Below are 19,966 nucleotides of genomic sequence, written 5' to 3' on the forward strand. Positions count from 1 at the left end.
ATTTTTTCTGGTGCATTTCTGCAGATTCCCCCCCAAGCCACGTCAAGTGGATAAGCCCCACAGACAAGTTTTTAATTGAAGGTTACCTGAATAACTAAACGTTTAATTAGCTTTAGGAAAGGGGTGCAACCTAGATGTTTTCATGTGACTGGTGAGAGTCAAGCTGAGTACCACAAAAGTGAAATTTAAGAAAAAGAAAAGATTCAGATAGGGTGGTAGGACAGAGTCAGTCATTGTTCTCTGACAATCATCATGCATTCACAGCCATCTTAATTTTACAGAGGTCAGATCTAAAATTATATGCTTCTAGTAAAATTATAGGATATACGTACCAGTTTGAGGAAGCATTACAGAGCCCAATTTGGAAATTCATGTACTGTATTAAAAATACAGCATAGCTGACATTATCTCTAAGTTCTCAGCTGTCCAACGACTACTATTAATAGCATCAGATCTGTCTCTCTCTCTCTTCCACTAATAATTAACCCAGTTATATTCTTCAAAAATGCCCTTTTGGTTTTTATTTCTATCGCAAAACACACAGCACACTTGTAAATCCTAAAAATCAAATCCTAAAACTTTCTCTGCTTGTTATATAGTCATGTTGATGGTCTAAATATTCTGCCCACCCTTCGACAATGCATGTTACAACTAGGAATGTAAAAAGTTGTTTAAAAATATAATCATGTAACCGCTACAAATCCTGGCTGTTACATGTGTTACAGGCTCTGCAGTATAAAGCTTAAATAAGCTTTATATTGCAGATGCTGCAGTGAAGCCTCCCCGATAAGTAGATAAGGAGTCTACTTATTTGGGAATACTGAAAATCTCTCTTCCTTTGCAACATGTGTTGGTGAATAACAGTTTTAGAAAATGTTATCAGAAGTTAATAGAAACATAAAGTAAGGCAGATTTAACCCACAGCTGCCCAGGGAAAGGTCAGTGGAAACATTACTGCATGATCAGATTTTAAAGAAGTCTTTACACCTTTTTTTTTCCTGAATCCTTGAAGTTAGGAATTCTTACAGTACTTTTTAGTCTAACAATTAAATAGCAATGCACATATAAATAAATAAAAACATGCAGAATTTAGATCGAAAGAAAACAAAAGAACCCACAAAGAGCTCTTGAAACAATGGGATAGAATAGTAAAGGGAAGAATGTTCAAAAGATTTAATTTGCTTGGTTTTCAAAGTCAATTGGAAGATACCTCCATTTAGTTCACTGAAAAGTCCCAGAATCACACAATGCCCTTTGATCACACGCTTTTATCATTAACAGAACTACATCATACTAGTGCTCTGTAGAGCAGTATATTTATTTCACTTTCACAGTAAAATGTGGGTTCATCAACCCTGAAAGTTCCTGCATAGAAATTATGTGAGCAGATTCTGTAGTAAATACACGATGTCATTTTCTATAATTTTCCTCTCCTTTCCCCTTCGTTTTCAAAACCAATTAGTGAACTGTGACCTGGCACTGAGCAATTCTGGGATTTAGCACATTATTTCCTCAGTTTCCATTAAGAACTCAATCGCACATTTTAAGAAAATAAAGTTGCATGTACTTTGAATAGCAGGAGGCACTAGGATACATTATGGAGTGACAGCAATCACTCCATAGCTAAGGTTGCACCTATTTACTCCTGGGGGGAAACCTGCATGCCTGCACACCCACACGAAATGCCTCCTCCCTCTTTCCTCCCTCCCCTGCAGAATTTCTGTGTTTCCCTACAGAAAATGGCATGGAACCCAAGGAAAGCCATGTGGGAGTAAAGGGCAGAACAACCAAGGGTGCTGTTTCTTGGAGGTTGCCCCCTCAAAAAAATGAGGCATGTGGGGGGCGCACAGGGTTAACTTGCCATTGCCCATTCATTTCTTCAAGCACAGAGCTGCTCAGCTGAAGGAGGCTGTGTCTGCGCTCTGCAGAGAGTCTGCAGTTGAACATCATCTCCTGGGTCCTAGTACCAGTTATGCCGGGAGCCTTCCTGTCTCTGTGTGTTGCTGTGTAAGACGCACGCGTGTGCATGCATGCGTGCATGTAAGACAATGGGGATGGAAGGGGGTGCAATAGAGAAGGTGTAGGGAATATGGGAATGAGAGGTATGGAGGAGGGGATTGAGGAATCATGGGGAAATCATAGACCTAGCAAGCAGTGTCTACTCAGCAGCAGCTACAGTTTCCCCATTAAGGCAGCCCAGTTTTCCCCCCAGGTCTGCTGAACCTTAAGCATCCTGACAATATCTTCCACCTTCCATTTTCCTATGCTCTTAGAAACTGAATGAAAGTCACACTTCTGCACACCTTTTAAGGTTCTAGAGCAGAGAATGGGGAGAGCCGGGGCTCTCCTTTTGAGGATCAGGGCTGGGCAAAATATCATCTGAGGGCCAGATCTGGCCCACCAACCTGCCAGATCTGGCCCATGAGAGCCCCAGATGGCTCCCTGCCTGCCTCGCCCCTGCTCGGCACTCAGTGAAGCCGGCTGCAGGGCCATATGTGTCTCTCTGAATGCTGAAAGCCTGAAGTGAGGGAAGAGAGACTTCTCATGCTGCCCTGGCCCCCAGTAACTTCCATTGGCTGGTTTCTGGCCAATAGAAGCTGCCTGTTTGCAGGCCAGGCAGCATGTGAAATGCCCTTCCCTCCTGACAGCATTCAGTTCAGAGCAGTAAACATGGCTCCTGAAGCTCCCCTGAACAGTACAGGGGCTGGAAGGCAGGGACCCTGGCTAAGGAGCCTGATGGACTGCTGGCTAGGACCCAGGTAAGTTCTCCCAGCCAAAGCCTGTCTCTGGCACCTCAGCTTTCCTCCCTCCTCCAACCCTCTGCCCCTCTACCCCATGTAACCCAAACCTTCTGCACCCCTGTTCCAGCCCCCATACACCTTCCCAGACACTGCAGCCCTCCTATATTCCCCCTCAGGTCACAACTCCTTCTCATTTCTTCAAGCACAGAGCTGCTCAGTTGAAGGAGGCTGTGTCTGTGCTCTGCAGAGAGTCTGCAGTTGAACATCATTTCCTGGGTCCTAGTACCAGTTATGCCGGGAGCCTTCCCGTCTGTGTGCGTTTCCCTGGCACAACCCAACCCAACCCCCTGCACCTCCTCCTGCACTCCTGCCCCCTCCCAGACCCTGCATCCTGGACTGCAGGTGTGGGGATTCAGAGGGGTGGTGAATGAGGGAGGTGCGGGAGCGGGGTCTGGGCATGAGGCGTTGGGGCCCAGCTGCTTGCTTTCACACAGGCACCATATAACATGGCCTCTCACTGCTCCCATTTGCCAGATTCTGGCCAACGGAAGCAAAGAGGAAGCCTCCAGGAAATGCATCCCTGCGAGGCTGGTCCCCGTCTGCCCCCTCCCCCACCCTAGCCAGGGAAGGAAAACAGTAGTACACAGAGCCATTTTTGTCTCTACTTGTTCTCTGGTGCCAGATCCAGCGGGGAGGCTTGGGGTTCTCCCGCCACTGCCCTCCCTTCACTACAGGAAGAGGACGCTGGCATTCCAATCTTGAGGTGCCGTACAGTTGTAGTGCTGGCTCCCTGCTGCAAGGTGAGCTAGGAAGAACTGAGCTGAAGCTCCAAAAGAGCCACATCAGGCTTGTGAACCATAGGTTGTCGACCTCCGCCCTTGGAGCTAAGGTTACTACTTTGCATAATAAAAATTCTATCAAAAAGTGTATTTCCAAAACCCACCGCTGAAGAGACTGCATTCGTTTCTCCTCTCGATCTCTGGAAAGTCTTTCTTCCTCTTCATCTGGTCTACTAGAAAGATAGGGAGGGAAGACAGCAATCAAGAGAGTTTTTCTGTTCAAGAAAAAGCCGTTGATTATTTTTCAGAAAATGCTTTAATCGTCCCTGATTTACAGCCTTTACAGTTGTACTTGACTCAATTACGTTAAGCTAGCAGCATTTTCCCTTTATCCTAAAATTATTTTGGTTTTGCAGTACTTGTACACTTTTCTACTAAACCTGTAATACCATATATGAACAACAAAACTTTTAAAGCCAATGGAGGACAAGCGATATTTTATTTCTCTTTTTGTTCTCATTATGACTTAATTTATCTCAACTCCTTTGGGGCACAAAGAATTAGTAAATGTATACTTTTGTCACAATAATTACCTCACAAAACTAATGTTAATCAGAAACATTCACAGGCCTCAACGCTAGGGATGTTCAAAATAGTTTAAAATGGTACCCATGTAACTGTTAAATAGCCTACTGGTTACACAGTTAACCATTAATTTAGCCCAGGGATGTACTACAGCCCACTGCGGCTCTGCATTTGAACTTGAAGCTGGCAGCAGACTCAGTCCTGACATACGCCGGATCCTGGCAACTGGCCCTGCTCCCAGGATGTCTCTGCAGCAGCACTGCATTTAAATTTGGAGCCAGCAGGCAGACTCAGTCCCAGCACGCATGCTCGGCTAAGCTCAAACTCAGAGCCGCAGTGGGGGTAGCCTGAGAGCAGGGCCAGCTGCTGGAACCCAGTACGTGCTGGGACTGAGCCTACCTGCCAGCTCCAGGAGGGCAGCCTTTAACAAGTAACATCAGCTTATTGGTTAACTGGTTAACATCCCTACTTAATACATGTTGTTTGAGATGTGAAGACAAACAGTACCACTTGTGCATTTACATCAGCACTTAAGCAGAGCAATAGTGACATCCAGTGGCTAGGACAGGATAATCACCGCATGCTGCAGTATAAGCTGTGCCACACATACGCATGATACAAACGTATATATGACATGCCATACATAGATCATAAGGGGCGGTCTGAACTCAGCAGTTTGATAAAGGACACAATCAACTGTCAAGTCACGTTTCCACAGGTTTTTTTTTTTAAACCTACTATTGTTACATGTCTCATATTTAATAAAAGAGAACAAAATGGAAATATATATTGGAAAAAGCTTTGTTATTCAGCATGTTGAGGATATGGGGTCCGGGGAGTAGCAAGTACATGCTGCCCCTTCCAGGGAGCCACACCGAGCCAGATAGGTAGCCTGCCAGTCCCACACCACCCGTATCCTATTGACATTTTGGGTACATCTTACTGTCCAAAAAACCCATGCCAGAGTAGCCAGTCTCAGAGTGTGGGTCAACTGAATTGGGTCACAAATCTTGTAGTATGGGGTTAAAAATAAAGTAAAAATAGCCATGTAGCCACAAAGACATTAAAGATCAGGTGGAAGCCTGGGCTTTAAGCCCATATGTCTACACAGCTATTTTCCACCATATAGTTCAAGCCCAAGCTAGTTGATCCAGGCTCTGAGACTTGCTGCGACAGATTTTTTTTAATTTGGCACTGCGTAGGCAGACCGTGAGGGCAGGGGACTGTACTCCATGACCTCTCAAGGTCCATTCCAGTTCTAATATTCTATGATTCTATGACTAGTTTTTGGAAAAAATTCCTGGTAAGATGACTGTTAAGTTTGAAAACACATCTGTACTCTGTGTGTGATTTTTTTTTTAAACCAGGGGTGGGGAACCTTTTTTTGTATTGGGGATCACTGACCCACAGAAAAATCAGTCAGAGACCACACATAACTGAGAAGAAAAAACAAAAAACCCAAAATAGACAACCTCCATTGATGTGGAGAAGGAGACACTCCCCACAATCCCTTTGCACCAGAAGCTAGGGGGGCCCAGGCTAGTAGATTTCATGTGCTCCAGTCCCACATGAAATGGGGGGCAGTGGGGGTGGGCTGAAGTGTCACTGCAGGCTCCTCAATGCTGAGGTGAGAGGAGCCCAGAGCCTCGGGGGCCAGATGCTGGCAAGCCAGGGGCCACATTCAGCCCCAGGCCTGAGGTTCCTCACCCGTTTTAAACATGTATAAATAACTATGAACACGCTCTTTTCTTCATTTACTTTCTCACCAGGAAGATGTGATTAAAAATTACCAGACTGGAGTATATAAATGTTTACATCTCTTAACCAATAAATACTGAATTTGATTTACTTCCAAATTAAATTTCTAGGTGGACTAGGTAGGACCAAGAAAGAAGAAAAATATATTTACCCCCTTGAACGCTTTCTGCAGTAGCAACAGTAACAGCAACAGACAGCAATGGACAGCAGGATGAGTCCTGCTATTACAGCTATTGAAATGATGAAGACCTCAAAATTCACTGTAAAACAAATATAACATGAATATACATAAAACTAAACTTGTAAGATTTGAGCAGCAATCATTTGGATTGGTCTTCTCCCCACTTCTCCTAATGAATGTTTTGGCCATTCTCAGTTTCACCTTTGGTTTTTTATGCAGTACTGTTAAAGTAGTTTTAGTAAAATACCTGCTAAAGCAACACCTTGAAGTGCTTCACATGAGAACTCCGCCACTGACACACAATCAAAAATTACCATCCACCAGATTGATAAGATAAGTTTCTTTTCTAATCCTTTGTTAACCTCTTCTTTTTAATTCTCCATATTACTCTTGTACATAAAAGCACACGCTTATCTCAGATGTTCACACAGCAATGGAAGCTTGCTCCTAATTTTTTTCATACACTATGATTAGAGGCACCATTTCAGGTGTTGTTTGGGAAGGGGCAAACCTGAAGAACATTATAACCCCAAATCAATAAATGGACTACAGATAATACCTCAATTCTTTAGTAACTCAGTTAAAAGGAAAACATTTAAGTTTTTAAATCAACTGTTTCCTTATATATTCACCACACATAACGTAGTATTTTAATACAAAAATGTTAATGCTGTATTTGTGCATCCAGATAGAGCTTGACACAAATCACAGGTAAAAACAAAGTTTTCTAATAAGTAAGGAATATATATCATTCACCATTTTCTAATATAATATAAAATGGTAACATTCAGATTCTGAATAAATGGAAGTCATTCCACTCAATAGCCATCCTCTCCTCTAAGACAGGAAACTCAAATGAATCTCTTCAGCACCCAGAGGACCACAAACCTCCAGCCTCAGCATGAATCATTCATATACGCTCTTGAACTTTCTGCATGCATTTGTGCTAGTGGAAGTACTGGTATAGAACCAACCCTTGGCTGCCTTCTGTGCATGTTAAGGAGACAGTCATGAGAGAGGCAACGTGTTTCTATTGTGCTAACCCCTTCACCCAAGGTGAAGAAGGGCACGTATGTCATCCTATGTCAACTGTAGAGTTGGAAGAAAAAGCCCTCTAGCTGTCCAAGGGGCTGATGTGGTTACTAAAACACTACTCTGTACTTCAGGAGGCTGTTCCTAAGGATCTCAGGCAGTGAATCTCACCCACGATGATGTTCCTTAGGTGGAACATACTTAAATCATAATAAATACTACATGGCAGTCAACTTAATTCTTGAATAAAATCCAACATTATTGTATAGTCTGAATGACTAACCACATCTGTTGTATTCAAAATACAATTTGAACTTACTCCAGCAAACACCCCATCGAGCATTGTAAAGTGAACATAGTGAAGATGATGGAAGAATACTTCTCACAGGGTAGTCCATACAAGTGTTGTTTGTATTACACCAAAGACACTGCACAGGAAAGAAACAAAGACATATTACAACTACTGACCAGATGACATCTATTTGCTGTAAAGGGCCCCAATACTACAGTCTCCTCCATGGTCAGAATTTCAAATTAAGTGAGTATAAATGCTATGTCCTCTGATCTTGAAGGATGAAATCCTACATAAATTACAGAAGCCCCGGTCAGTCACAGTTCTATAGTTAGGGATAAACTGAGTTTCATACTTAGAACAAACTTTCAAATAGTGAAGTTGCATGTGAAAAATAATATCCTCCCCATAATTGTAGCGCTTACTCTTCAAGTACAGAATGATCTAATATTTACATCAAACTCTTAGAATTCAACACCAGAACTTACCACTAGATCATCTTGCCTGATGTGCTGTAAATCAAAGATTAACATCATCACTTATACACTAAACCCAAAATGAGACCCAAATAGAGACTAGACCAGGATACAAACTCTTCCTTAAAGTTGTGGAGGATGGGACAGAGGTCCTGGCCACTCCTTGATTCCACCTCCATTTCCCCTCTTCCCCTAAGGAGACGAGCCAAAAGCAGCCCCTGTCCTGTGTCCCCGACCCCATTGGCATCCTGTCCACTGCAAGTGGAGCGTTTCTGCTCCCTTCAGCTGTCCACGTGGTCTTAACTTGACCCCATTCTAAGTTTCTGCCCTGGCCAGCATCCAGGTTCTCAAAGGCCAAAATGCCATAGCCATGCATTTAAGGTAAGAGACACCCTGCAACTGTCCCTGGTGGCAGCATCACTTCAACACTGTGGTAAATAGTCTATTTTCCAGGAGTCATTTACACACAGTAGCATGACCAGGGATAGCTGCCAATAAGATTGGTGCCTGCTACAGTGGGCAGGGCTGGGGTAGTATAGCCATGCCAGAAGAGTTCAGGCTGGGTGCTGGCTCCTGTGAACGACAACCTGATATGCTGCTGTGGTTCTTGTCCCAGACACTGGCCGTGGTCTTGCTTGTCGTCACTAGAGCCCTGCTCCTCTGCAGATATTTGCTTTATGTATCTGTGGACATTTGCATCCACAGATAAAAAACTTTTTACCTGTGCAAGATTCTACCTACACTATCCCTAGCAGCTTTTCCCAATGTCAACCATGCATAATGGATTGTTCTTTTCAAATCCATTTTTTTCCCCAATGACTCTAAATATTTCCAAGCTACGCATTCTTATGACTAGCTTCTCTCTTGTAACTTCAATCAACAGCTCTTCCACTATCTTTCCTACACGCACAACTTCAATTTTGTTAACACTTTCAATCATAGATGCCCACTCTGATACACTATTTACCAATTCCTCTTTGCTGTCAGACAAACAAGCCAGATCATCAGCGTGTGTTAGCTTGGTTCTCTTATTAAATTAACTAACTATTCAGATGAAGAGAAGTGGACTCAGCACAGTTAATTGTCTCAATCCCACCATCATCTTAAAACTCTCAGAAAGTCCATGTATTGTTAACACTTTTGCAGGAGCTGCTGGGCTTCTTACCCCAACTCAGCTCTCCAGTGAAGCAGAGGGCAGCTGCCCGGCTTTCCTGACAATTTCACAGCTCCTGTTGTGAAACTGACAAGACAGCCGATGAACTGTCTATGTAGACACTGCATCACCCAACTACAGACATAAGCCTTATACCTCTTGTGGAGGTGGAGTTCTGATGTCAGTGTAGTAGAGCACTTACATCTGTGGGAGGATGGCTGTCGTATAGAAATGACATAAATATTGCCTAGTGTAAACCAGCCATAAGATTTAGTAGAAATTTTTTATCATATATTCCCCAAATGTTTATTTTCATTTTCTGCTGACATCTACTACTGAAATGACTAACTAGGTATTTTTCTATCTCATCAATTAAAAAAAAATAATTTCCAGTGATCTAACACCTTTACGTTGCATACATAAATGCTAAAGGCTTAGTCCTGCTTTTATTTTTTATGAACACATGAATTGGCTCAGTCAAGTCTAAACTCATCTCACCAAGGTCAGAGCTGTTGTTACTGAGACAGTCTCACTGCATCATCCATTATTTTGTCATCAAAGAAAGTATGTACGCTATCAATAGTTTGATAGATTTTGAAGATATAGCATAGCTACATTTCTCCTGGTGTACACACCCCTGTGAGTTTCTTTTCTTCTTAATGCACTTGAGTAGTTTTCACGTGTTAATGGAAAGAGTGTGTGCACACATGTGAGGAATATACCTATTAATGTGTTAGTATTTACAAGCAGCATATATTCAAAAGAAAACATTAAAAAAAGCTTCCTGTACATAGCCAAGTCAGCAATAAGGGAATTCATCTATCGTTACAAGCTCATCCTAGATAAATCACATTTCCCTTCTCCTGCGCACCTGTATTTATTGCTTTGCTAGTCCCGTCCTGAGCTAGTGGAAGACTAGCAATATAAACAGTGAGCAACTATCAGAGGGGTAGCTGTGTTAGTCTGAATCTGCAAAAGCGGTGAGGAGTCCTATGGTACCTTATAAACCAACCAAAGTGTTGGAGCATAAGTTTTCATGGGCAAAGACCCACTTCCTCAGATGCAAGATACTTGACACCATGCAAGGCATTGCATTTAGCCATATGGAGTGGAAATCTATCAACCTCATGAAGAAACTTGCACAAGTGAGCAACTATGTATCAGTACAGAGCAAATCAAGATGATGAAATATGCTTTTTTAAAATTTGCTGTCACAAGGCTAATTGGGACTAAAAGAAATGAGCCATCACAACAAAGTAACATGTGGGAGAACATAAGACAGGGGGTTTTTTTTCCTAGTGAAATGAAGTTTTAGAAGAAATTGTAGGAATTATTGTTTTTCATTAGGTGTATAAACAAGGAATGATTTCTATGATGCTGGCAGAGCAAGTGCTAACTGCCAAATCTGTCGCTTCAGCTAAGAACTGGCAAACTCATGGCTGTGAACCAAACCAGCTCACCTGTATCTTAGTATTGTTCAAAATAGGCACAAGTCTTATAATATAGTATTTTAAGTTTAGACTCTATAAATGCTTGTAAGTTACTGAATGCATTCATCTCACTGATGTCTGCTTTCCTTTTTATAAGAAAATATGTAGGGATATAACAGGATGACCATTTAAATGGTTACAAACAGCCTCTTATCCAGCTCCTCAGGAGCTGGCTGCCACTTTGTATTACTGTCTCTGTATTTAGAATTTTCACATAGTTTATTACAAGCTTGGCTAGAGGTGGTGTCTTAGGTGTAAGAACTAGGGTACCAATTAATCCAGAGTAAGTAACAGGTCTCTTTGGACCTGAACATTTTGTGATTTTTTTGGTTTAAGTGACCATTTATCACCAAGTTCAATTCACCTGGATAGCAAGATAGATTGGAGAGCCTAAGGGGACTGCTTGTGTCTCTACAGTTATATCGATATAATGATCCGGGAATTCACATTTGTTACTGGGATGGTGAAATCTAATTACAGAACGCATCACCAATTTGGGATGTCTGTACTGTTTTTGACAGTCTGCTCTGAGGTATAAGTACAGGCATGAGCTACTCCAAGCAGCATTACACTTTCTAATGACTTCCACTGTTTTGCTATCGCCTTCCCTGGCTCACCCCCCACTCTCCCGCCTATGCAGTACTGTGAAAGAGTTAGCTGTGGTAAGATATTTCAGCACCATCTTCTTACATATAAGCATCACCAGATTCTGACCCCAAAATAGTAAAAAGATGCCAAAACTTACTGAAACATTTTTTAGACATTCTTCACAGGACTTCAAGGAGAAATCAGAGCATGCTAGAATATAAAAATATATATATACAAATATATTTTTAATCAATAGCGTCAAATAATATTTTAAAATTACATGTCTACATAAACATTAAGCTCGTCTATAAAATACATTCATAGAAGTCTGCTTCATTATTTTAAATCAAAGCTTTCATTTCCAATAGTATTTTAATAAGTAAAAGAACATTGAACTCAATTTCACCTCCACTCTGTTTAGGAAAAATTATACCCATGTCTGGCTCTAATCTGCAAAAGGAAGATCAGTGAAAGAGGACTGTGCTCTCTAAGGTAGTGGTGCGTAACCTGTAGGCTGCATGCAGGCCACTAGACTTGTGTGTGGCCCACAAGATATTTTGTTCACTATTGTCCACAAGCAGAGTTGCCAGATTCCACTGGTTTTCATCCACATCGTTTTTTCCTATTGGTATTACTAAAGTGACATGCATGTGAAGTGAGATATGTGCTGACTTCACACAACAACGACCATGAGAGCCATGCACTCCCTCTGCACCTAATCATATGATGCTCTGGTTCAATTGGCACAGCCCACAAATTCTGGGTATACAAGCGCAGCTAGCAAAAATATCCTATCCTGGGAGGTCATCTTGGTTAAGAAAATCTTGCAGCCCACTGAAATGAAAGACGACCACTCACAACGCCTACTCATTAGCCTAGGTCATCCACCATTGTATGTCTACACTGGCAGAGGTACAGTGCTGCTCACAGAGCACTGCAGGGAATCCACTGTAATGTGTCCACACTGTGCCCTTTATGATGGTGAAGTGCATTCACATTAGCAACTCTTGCAATAGCGCAGAGAACAGTGCACTGTGGTAGCTATCCCACTATGCAACTGGCTACAGGGAGCTTTGGGAAGGGTTTGCAATGTCACACAGGGCAGGCAGCATCATATGAGACAGGTTTCCCAATTCCATTGTTCCATGATCATTCTACTGCATTGACAGCTGCTTTTCAACTTGGCTACATCTACATTGGCCCCTTTTCCGAAAGGGGCATGCTAATTTTACAGGTCGTAATAGGGAAATCCGCGGGGGATTTAAATATCCCCCGCGGCATTTAAATAAAAATGTCCGCCGCTTTTTTCCGGCTTTTAGAAAAGCCAGAAAAGAGCGTCTACACTGGCCCCGATCCTCCGGAAAAAAGCCCTTTTCCGGAGGATCTCTTATTCCTACTTTGAAGTAGGTCTACACTCGCCCGCAGTGAGCAGATTTCACCAGCTGGCGAGTGCAGGGGTGGACTGGCCCGGTGGGCCGTTGTGACGGGCTGACCAAAGCCCGCACTACAGTCGGCGCGGCCCCCTCTGAACTTCTGGCCGGTGAAGGAGCAGAGCGCTGCCGGGGAGGGGGAAGTGCGGCGATTCTCAGCGCCAGGCTCCCTGCATGCAGCTCCGGCGGGAGCCAGAGGGCGGGACGCCGGCAGACGCCAGGACGCTGGTGTGACATGGCATCCTGACGTCACGGCCAGCGACCATCGGATTAAAAAAGGCTCCGGCAGCCCCGCAAAGTGGAAGGTAGAAACCAGGTAGGGGAGAGGCTGGGGCGGTGCTGTGCTGTGGGGAGGGAAAGGAAGGGAAGGGAAGAAATATGGAGAATGGGCTTGTGTTGAGGGGAGGGGAGAGGTCAGGAGAAAAAGAAAAGGAAAGGGGAAGGCACCAAGGGACAGGGGTGCAGGAGAGACAAATGCCAGGGGGCTAAGTGCAGACAATGAGGAAAAGGGCAGGAGGGGAGGTGTCAGTGGGAGGGGGGACAGGGTGATGCTGGGAGAGGAGAGGATAAGGGAATTAGGGTTAGAGGGGGGAGGGCAAGGTGCTGGGAGAAGGCTTGAAAGAAGGGGTGGGCATGAGGAAGGCAAGGATGGACCAAGGCATGTGTGAGGGCACGGGGCATGAGGGTGGTGAAGGGGTGGGTATCAGGGAAAAAGAGGGCAAAGAGGGCAGGGGCAGTGAGGGAAGGGGGAGGCACCGGGAGGGTGCAGGGGTAAAGGAAGGTGCAGGTGCCAGGGAATTCTGGGGGTGAAGCAGAGGGGCAGACACCTGCAGGGGAGGGACCAGCACCAGAGGAGAGAGGCAGAGCAGGTGTGTAGAGAGGTGTTAGGAGAGGGGATGAGGAGGGGTAGCTCACATGATCAGAGTGGGGCTACTGGAGGAGTGGGCACAGGGGGGAGAGATGGGCTGGTGGAAGGGGGCAGGTCTCAGGAAGGCTGAGGGCAGTGAGAAGGGCAGGAGTCAGGACAGCAGAGGAGGGTGAGGGGCTGGGGGGCAGCAGGCACCAGGCGAGCCGATGGAGCAAGGGGAGGAGACATGGCAGCAGAGGGGAAAAGTAGAGGTTTATAAGATATTTATTAATAACTTGGGTGATATTTATTAACTTATTAGTAATTACTGTTCTTATTCTTATTAGGAATTTATGCCATTAAAAAAACACTTTTTGGGTGGGGGGGGCAAGTCGGGTTTTCCATTATTTGTCAAACCCTGATTATATCAATACTGGGGAACAGCTGTATCAGTATAGAGGTGCTTGATAGCTAGTGGTAAATAATGGTAACATCAAGTCCTTGAATCAGAATGATCTGGATCACTTGATAAATTGGATGCAATTGAATGTGTTTTAATATGGTTAAATGTAGCTATATTGATGTACAAAGAAGGCAGGCCACACTTACATGAAGGTGGACTTTATCCTGGGAAGAGGTGTGTGTGGAAAAAATTCAGGGGGTGTGGTGGATAATCAGCCGAACATGAGGTGCAATGTCATACTGTGGCTAAGTGAGCTAATGTCATCCTGGAATGCAAGAACCAGGGACTCTTGGGTAGGAGTAAAGAGTAGGCATGTGACTGCGTATATGTGTAAACGGTTAACCGATGAGCCTGGGCACATCGGTTAACCTTCACAGTTATACACAGCATCCCCCACCCTTTATCAAAGGCTGCAATGGGGAGAAGGGATGGAGGGGTTAAATTGGCTCCCTATGAGCACCAGCTCCTTAGGAACTGCCTGCCCCCTCACGCCGCTGCCTCTAATACAGGGTGAAGCAGGCAGCATGAGGCAGGTCAGACTGTTAAGGCTGCTCCCTGCACATACAGCTCCCACAGAGTGCATGCCTCCCCCCGCCGAGCCGCCTGCCCCCAGAGGCAGTAGCATGGGGGTGGGATAGGTGGTTCCACAGGAGCCTGCATGTACACTAGGGATGTTAAATATTGATTAACTGAATAGTTGATTAACCTCATGAATTCTTATCAGTTATTTGACTATTCTATAGTTCCCGGGGGCAGGGCTGGCAGCCAGTGCACTCCTGCCACACTCCCAAGGAGCCCCGTGTAACTCCATGCTGCTGCCTCTGATATAGCAGCCCCTGACCGGGGAGGGAGGCGGGGCGGGAGGCGGGCACTGAGCTCTCATACCTGGCACAAACCAGAACTGAGCCAGGCTGCCTGCCCGCTTGGCTCAGAATACAACTTAACACAGAGCTGCAGCGGGGTTTGCTCCTGGACCTGGTGCAAGCCAGGACTGAGCCGGGCTGCTGGCCAGCTTGCTAAAAAATTTACTGGCAATTTGAGGGGTGTGCGGGGGAAGGGAGAACGCGTGTAGTCAATAGCATTAACCTATAAGCTTTTGCTTATTGGTTAATCGACTACACTATTATATCCCTAATGTACACATGCAACCACTGAATTTTTCAGCAGTTACAAGTTTACCTGAATACACACATTTTAACACCCCAGTAGAGAGGCTATCTGTCACAGTATAATTGCTGCTGGATACTGTGTCCAGTTATGGTGCCCGCAGTTCAAAAACTATTAGGGATGTAAGCGACTAGTGGCTTCCCCCTCCCCTGCTGCCTCTACCAAAGAGAAGCAGCAGTGGGGAGGAGCAGGATCCAGTGCTGGAGGGAGCCAGCTTAAAACCCGGTTCCCCCCAGCAGTCTCCATGGGGAGAAGGGGCAGGGGTGCAGCGGCAAACTGGTGGCACTTTCACATTGGGAATGTAGCCAGAACAGGGCTCTTGCTCCATTTCATAAGCAGAAGTGCTGTGGGGAGCCTGTGGGCAGCTGGGGACTCAAGCAGCACCTGCTGGCCCCACACTCCCTGGTTTTGAAATGTTCAATAGCCAGGAAGGCTCTTGTAAATTTCAAAAGCGGGGAGTGCAGGGTTGGGGGGGGGGGGGACTACTTGAGTCCCCCACCAGCTGTGCTCCCCACAGTGCTTCTACCTTTGAAATGTAGCAAGAGCTGGCAGGGCTCTTGCTACATTTCAAAGGTGGAAGCGCCCTTATCAAATAATCGATGCAAATTTCATCAACTATTTGATTAGTTGATTAATCTAAATGTAACATCCTTAGAAAGGATGTTGATAAACTGAAGAGGGTTCAGAGAAGAGCCATGAGAATGACTGAGGTATTAGAAAAAAATGCCTTGTAGTAAGACTCAAAGAGCTCAATTTATTTATCTTAACAAAAAGAACATCAGAATGGCCCTACTGGGTCAGACCAAAGTTCCATCTAGCCCAGTATATTATTGAGGTCAGGCAGTGACTTGATTACAATGTATAATCAAGCCCTACAGAGGGCCCTCCACAGACAGGTGATGCTCTTGTCTACCGCAGCGCCTCTCCACCACAGGCCCAGGCGTGGCCATCCACAGCGTGGGGCTGGAGCAGGCCCCTGCCTGGGATCCCGTTTAGTCAGTTAACTGATTAAACATTAAGTAAACCTAAGGTTTAACCGGTTAACTGATTAACTGGGAGTTTACATCCCTAATAAGTACCCACAGTGGGTTTTTTTGTTGTTTAAAAAAAAAAAAGTGCCAGTACTCCAGGGGAAAAGTTAAGAAAAAGAAAAGCATGCTGGGATGGGGCCAGCATTGCCTTTTTAAGAGCAATGGCCCCTTTAAGACATGCAGCCCAGCCAACTGTTGGACATATGCGTACAGAGGTGCCGGTATGCTCCATTCTTTCCAGGTAAGCTCTGACTGGAGGTGCCGGTACTGCTACTGGGCAGTACTGTCACAAAAGAAGCACTGAGTATCCACATGTACCCAATATTTACAATGTACAACTTATAAGTTTCATTTAATAAGTGGCTCTTCAATCTAGAAGAGAAAGGAACAACAAAGGAAGTTACAACTAGACAAATTCAGACAGGAAATTAGCCATTTAAGAATTTGACTGATACGCATCAACTTATTGGTTCTGCTTAAACTCATCTTCCAGCATGCGCCACCTACCGGCCCCGCTCTTGGGAACAGGCTGCCACCCCAGATTGCAAGCTTTGTAGTATAAAGCTTGACCACAGAGTCCGCATTGTGTGTAACCACATAGAATTTTAATGGTTACTTTAAAATGTTTTTTTACTTCCCTAAGGAAATAAGGTGCACACTTTTAACAGAATGAGTAATAAACGATTGGGACAATTTACCACGGGTAATGGTGGATTCTCCATCTCTAGTTTTAAATCCTAGCTGGATGTTTTCTAAAATATATGCTCTAGGAATTATTTTGGGGATGTTCTATGGCCTGTGTTCCTGTCTGGTCTTGGAAACTATGAATCTCATACAGGATTAAGATGCCATGATAGTAAGCATCCTTATACTACTAATGCATCCACACTAGTGGGTTGTACCACTGTAACTATACCAGCAAGGTTAAAGCTGTATAATTCTTGTACACAGAAAAGCTCTCTAAGGTTTTATTGTGTGTTAAAAATAAACCTTTACCCCTCATATAGACATGGTCTAAAAGGAAATAAAGAGCTGAATACAGCAAGTGCACATAATTCTTACAGGGCAAGTAATCAATGTTTAGAGTCAGATTTGCATTTTCAGAGTACACTATTTTACAGAGATGTTAGCTGCTTTGGCTCCTGTTGGGTAATCTGAAATATTTTGGTAGCAGAATAAAAAAAGGTTTCTTGTTACAATATGTGAGCAGTGGTGGTGGTGATGGGGGGAGTGAGCACATGTAATAGTCTTTTAATGGAGAAATCATTGTGGAAGAGAGATGGCCTGCACAGACAGAAACCTGAATATTAATTATAATGTATTTCTTACAATCTACAGTACTTAAAAAAAAAACTATCCATAATAAAACATTTTCTTAACATGTTAATGGCTATTAAAGTTGAAAATATTTTTACCAAGAGCCTTTAGTGGCCTAACAGTTGCAGTGCCCACAAGATAATTAGTATGGCATCAGTCCATCAATCCAAAACATCTCAACCATCCCTCAGCTATAGAGACCAAACAGAAATAATGTTTACAATTTTTTTGTAAACACTGCTGTTTCACCAAACTTACTACAAGAAGAATGAATGGCAGGAGGATTTTAGTTAAGACTCCGACATCTGTGACTCTACCACTAATCTCTTGGGGGCAGTCATTATATTTGTCTAGCATAGCTTTCCCAAAGCACAACTCCATCCCACAATAATAGCGCTGTACTAAGTCCCGCAGGCTGAGGCTTGTTTTACACTACAAGGTTAGGCCAACACAAGACCTACTAATTTAAGTTGACTTAAGTTAGGTCAACCTACAGCTGTCACAGTAATTGCTGTGGTGGTTCATGTCCATATCACACTCCCTGTCTGTGGTACATATTCTAAGGATGTTAAATTATGATTATCTGGCTGTGTAGTCAATACAATTTATATAGTCACTCTCCAGAGTTGTGGAGGGGGTAGCTCCCAGAGTTAGCTTGTGAGCAGTCCTGGCTCACAAGAGCTCCAGGAGCCACCCGCACTATGGCTCTGCATTTTAAATGAAGTATGAGCTGCCAGGCTCAGACTACATTTAAAATGCAAGGGTGCAGCATCCTGGGCCAAAGTAAGCCAGGATTGCTTCGTCCCAGCTCACCCCGATTCCAGCAACCGCTGTTAGCAGCGGTCAGGGCTGACTGCAGGCAGGGGCTGCCCACCACAGGCAGGGGCTGCTTCGCAGCAGCCTGCCCTATCTCCCCTATCCTACTGCCTCTGATAGAGGAGGTGGGGGAGGAGTGGCAACCCCATGGACGGGGAAACCAGCTTTTAAGCTGCCTTCCCTCCCCTCCCCATCCAGAGGCAGCAAGGGAGTTGGGGGGGAGGGGGAAGTAGTAGAGTACCTCACTTGACTACTTGCTTACATCCCTAATTCTAACTAGGTGCGCTTCCATCAACTTAACCATGTGGGTTGCTGACAGGTGGAGTCCAGTGTTCCCTGTAAGTTGTGCACTTGGAACAAATTCAAATGCCTCCCAGCTGATTATGAGAGTGCCCACAGCTGGCAGCAACCAGCAGCATGTATATCTGGACACATGCCAGGGTGCACATCAGATTTATTCCACACATGGATGGATAAAATTAGAGGGAACACCCTATTTGGGACCGAAGGGCTGGGTTGTCAGCCCCAAACAGAGCGTGCAGCTGGAGAGCCAATCTCCACTTCCTTTTCCCCCCTAGCCAGGGCGGACTGGTGAAAGGCCCTTCTTCAGCTATGGAGTTCGGGCATGGGGGGGGGGGGGACTTAAGCTTTGAACCCTAACTTCGATCAACTTAACTTCGCAGTGTTGACGGGCTCTCGGGAGAACCCGAAATCCTGGCCCCGCAGTTCCCCCCGGGGGGAAACACAAAGGAGCCCCCTGACCAGCGCAGTTCCTGTTCTTTCTGTGGCGCGCCCCTTCGGGTCTCTCACGCCCGGCACCCTCGGGGGCGGGGGACACGCTGCCTGCGGGAGTGTCGGACGGGTCTGCACTGACCCCCCGCGGGCGGATGTTTCCTTATTCCGCCCTGCGCCCCGCAGCCAGGCGGGGCCGCGCAGCCCGGGGGCAGGAAGCGCAGCCTGGTCTACGTGCACCAGAGCACGTGGGGCAGCAACCTCTGCGCCCCCCACAGCCCAGCCGCGCCCCTTCCCTCCCGCAGAGCCCCGCCGCCCCGACCCCGCCACGGCCCCGCCCTTCCTCACCCGGCTCTCGCGGGCCCGCTCCCGTCCCCGGGCGGACGAGGGCCAGGCCGGGCAGCCAGAGCGCGCAGAGCCGCACAGTCTCCATCCCGCCGGCCCGGGCGCTGCGCTCACTGAGGGGCCGCGGTCCGAGCGCCGCCCCCTTGCAGGGCGTGCCGGGAACCGCAGCCCCCGCCGCCTCCCGAGCAGGCGCCCTGCGAGCTGCCGAGCCGGGACCAGCGGCCACTAGCGGCAGCCAGCGGCTCTGCTGCCTCCTCCCGGCCGGCAGTGGCAGGAGACTGCCTCGGGCCGGTACCCGCCTGCATCACCGGCTCCAAACGCATGGCGGCTGGCGGGCAGCTGTGGGGCTGTTCCAGCCTCTTCTGCCCTGTGGTGTGTCTGCCCTCCCCCATGCTGCTACCCCTTCTCACATAATGGCTCACTCACCAGGCCCTGTGGCCCCCTCTTCTGCGACCCCTTCCTGGCATGTCCGCTCATCGCGCCTTTGGGCTTGTCTTTGCTTAACAAGTTAGCTGGAGGAAGACTATGACTACACGGCAGTAAAAACTTGCAGAGCGACTACACTGCACCTGTGTTTTTTTCGCAAGTAAATTTACAGTAAAACATCAGAAAAGAGGGCTTTTTGCGCAAGAGTTATTTCTTTCCCCACAAGGAATAAGCCCTCTTGCGCAAGAAGGTAGTGCAGACGGGCAACAGATGTTTCTTGTGCAAGAAACCCCTATGGCTAAAATAGCCATCAGAGC

General features: G+C 45.8%; 1 protein-coding gene across 2 annotated transcripts in view; it reads right to left on the reverse strand.

Annotated features, from left to right (window-relative positions):
• LOC102445284 (pituitary tumor-transforming gene 1 protein-interacting protein-like) overlaps nt 1-19,426 on the reverse strand; it is a 37,688-nt gene extending 18,262 nt beyond the window's left edge. The window contains exons 1-5 of one of the 2 annotated variants that reach the window (XM_075922399.1): nt 19,227-19,426; nt 11,233-11,285; nt 7,396-7,504; nt 6,015-6,123; nt 3,685-3,750 (exon numbers count right to left, since the gene is read on the reverse strand). In XM_075922399.1, the coding sequence (XP_075778514.1) occupies nt 3,685-3,750; nt 6,015-6,123; nt 7,396-7,504; nt 11,233-11,285; nt 19,227-19,311 (422 nt within the window). In that variant the 5' untranslated portion in view covers nt 19,312-19,426. Of the gene's footprint in view, nt 1-3,684; nt 3,754-6,014; nt 6,124-7,395; nt 7,505-11,232; nt 11,286-19,226 lie in introns of both variants that reach the window. The other variant, XM_075922398.1, reaches the window with a different exon arrangement.
• Between the last annotated feature and the right edge of the window lie 540 nt (nt 19,427-19,966).

Source organism: Pelodiscus sinensis, chromosome 2, assembly GCF_049634645.1.
Source record: "Pelodiscus sinensis isolate JC-2024 chromosome 2, ASM4963464v1, whole genome shotgun sequence".
Taxonomy (NCBI): Eukaryota; Metazoa; Chordata; order Testudines; family Trionychidae; genus Pelodiscus; species Pelodiscus sinensis.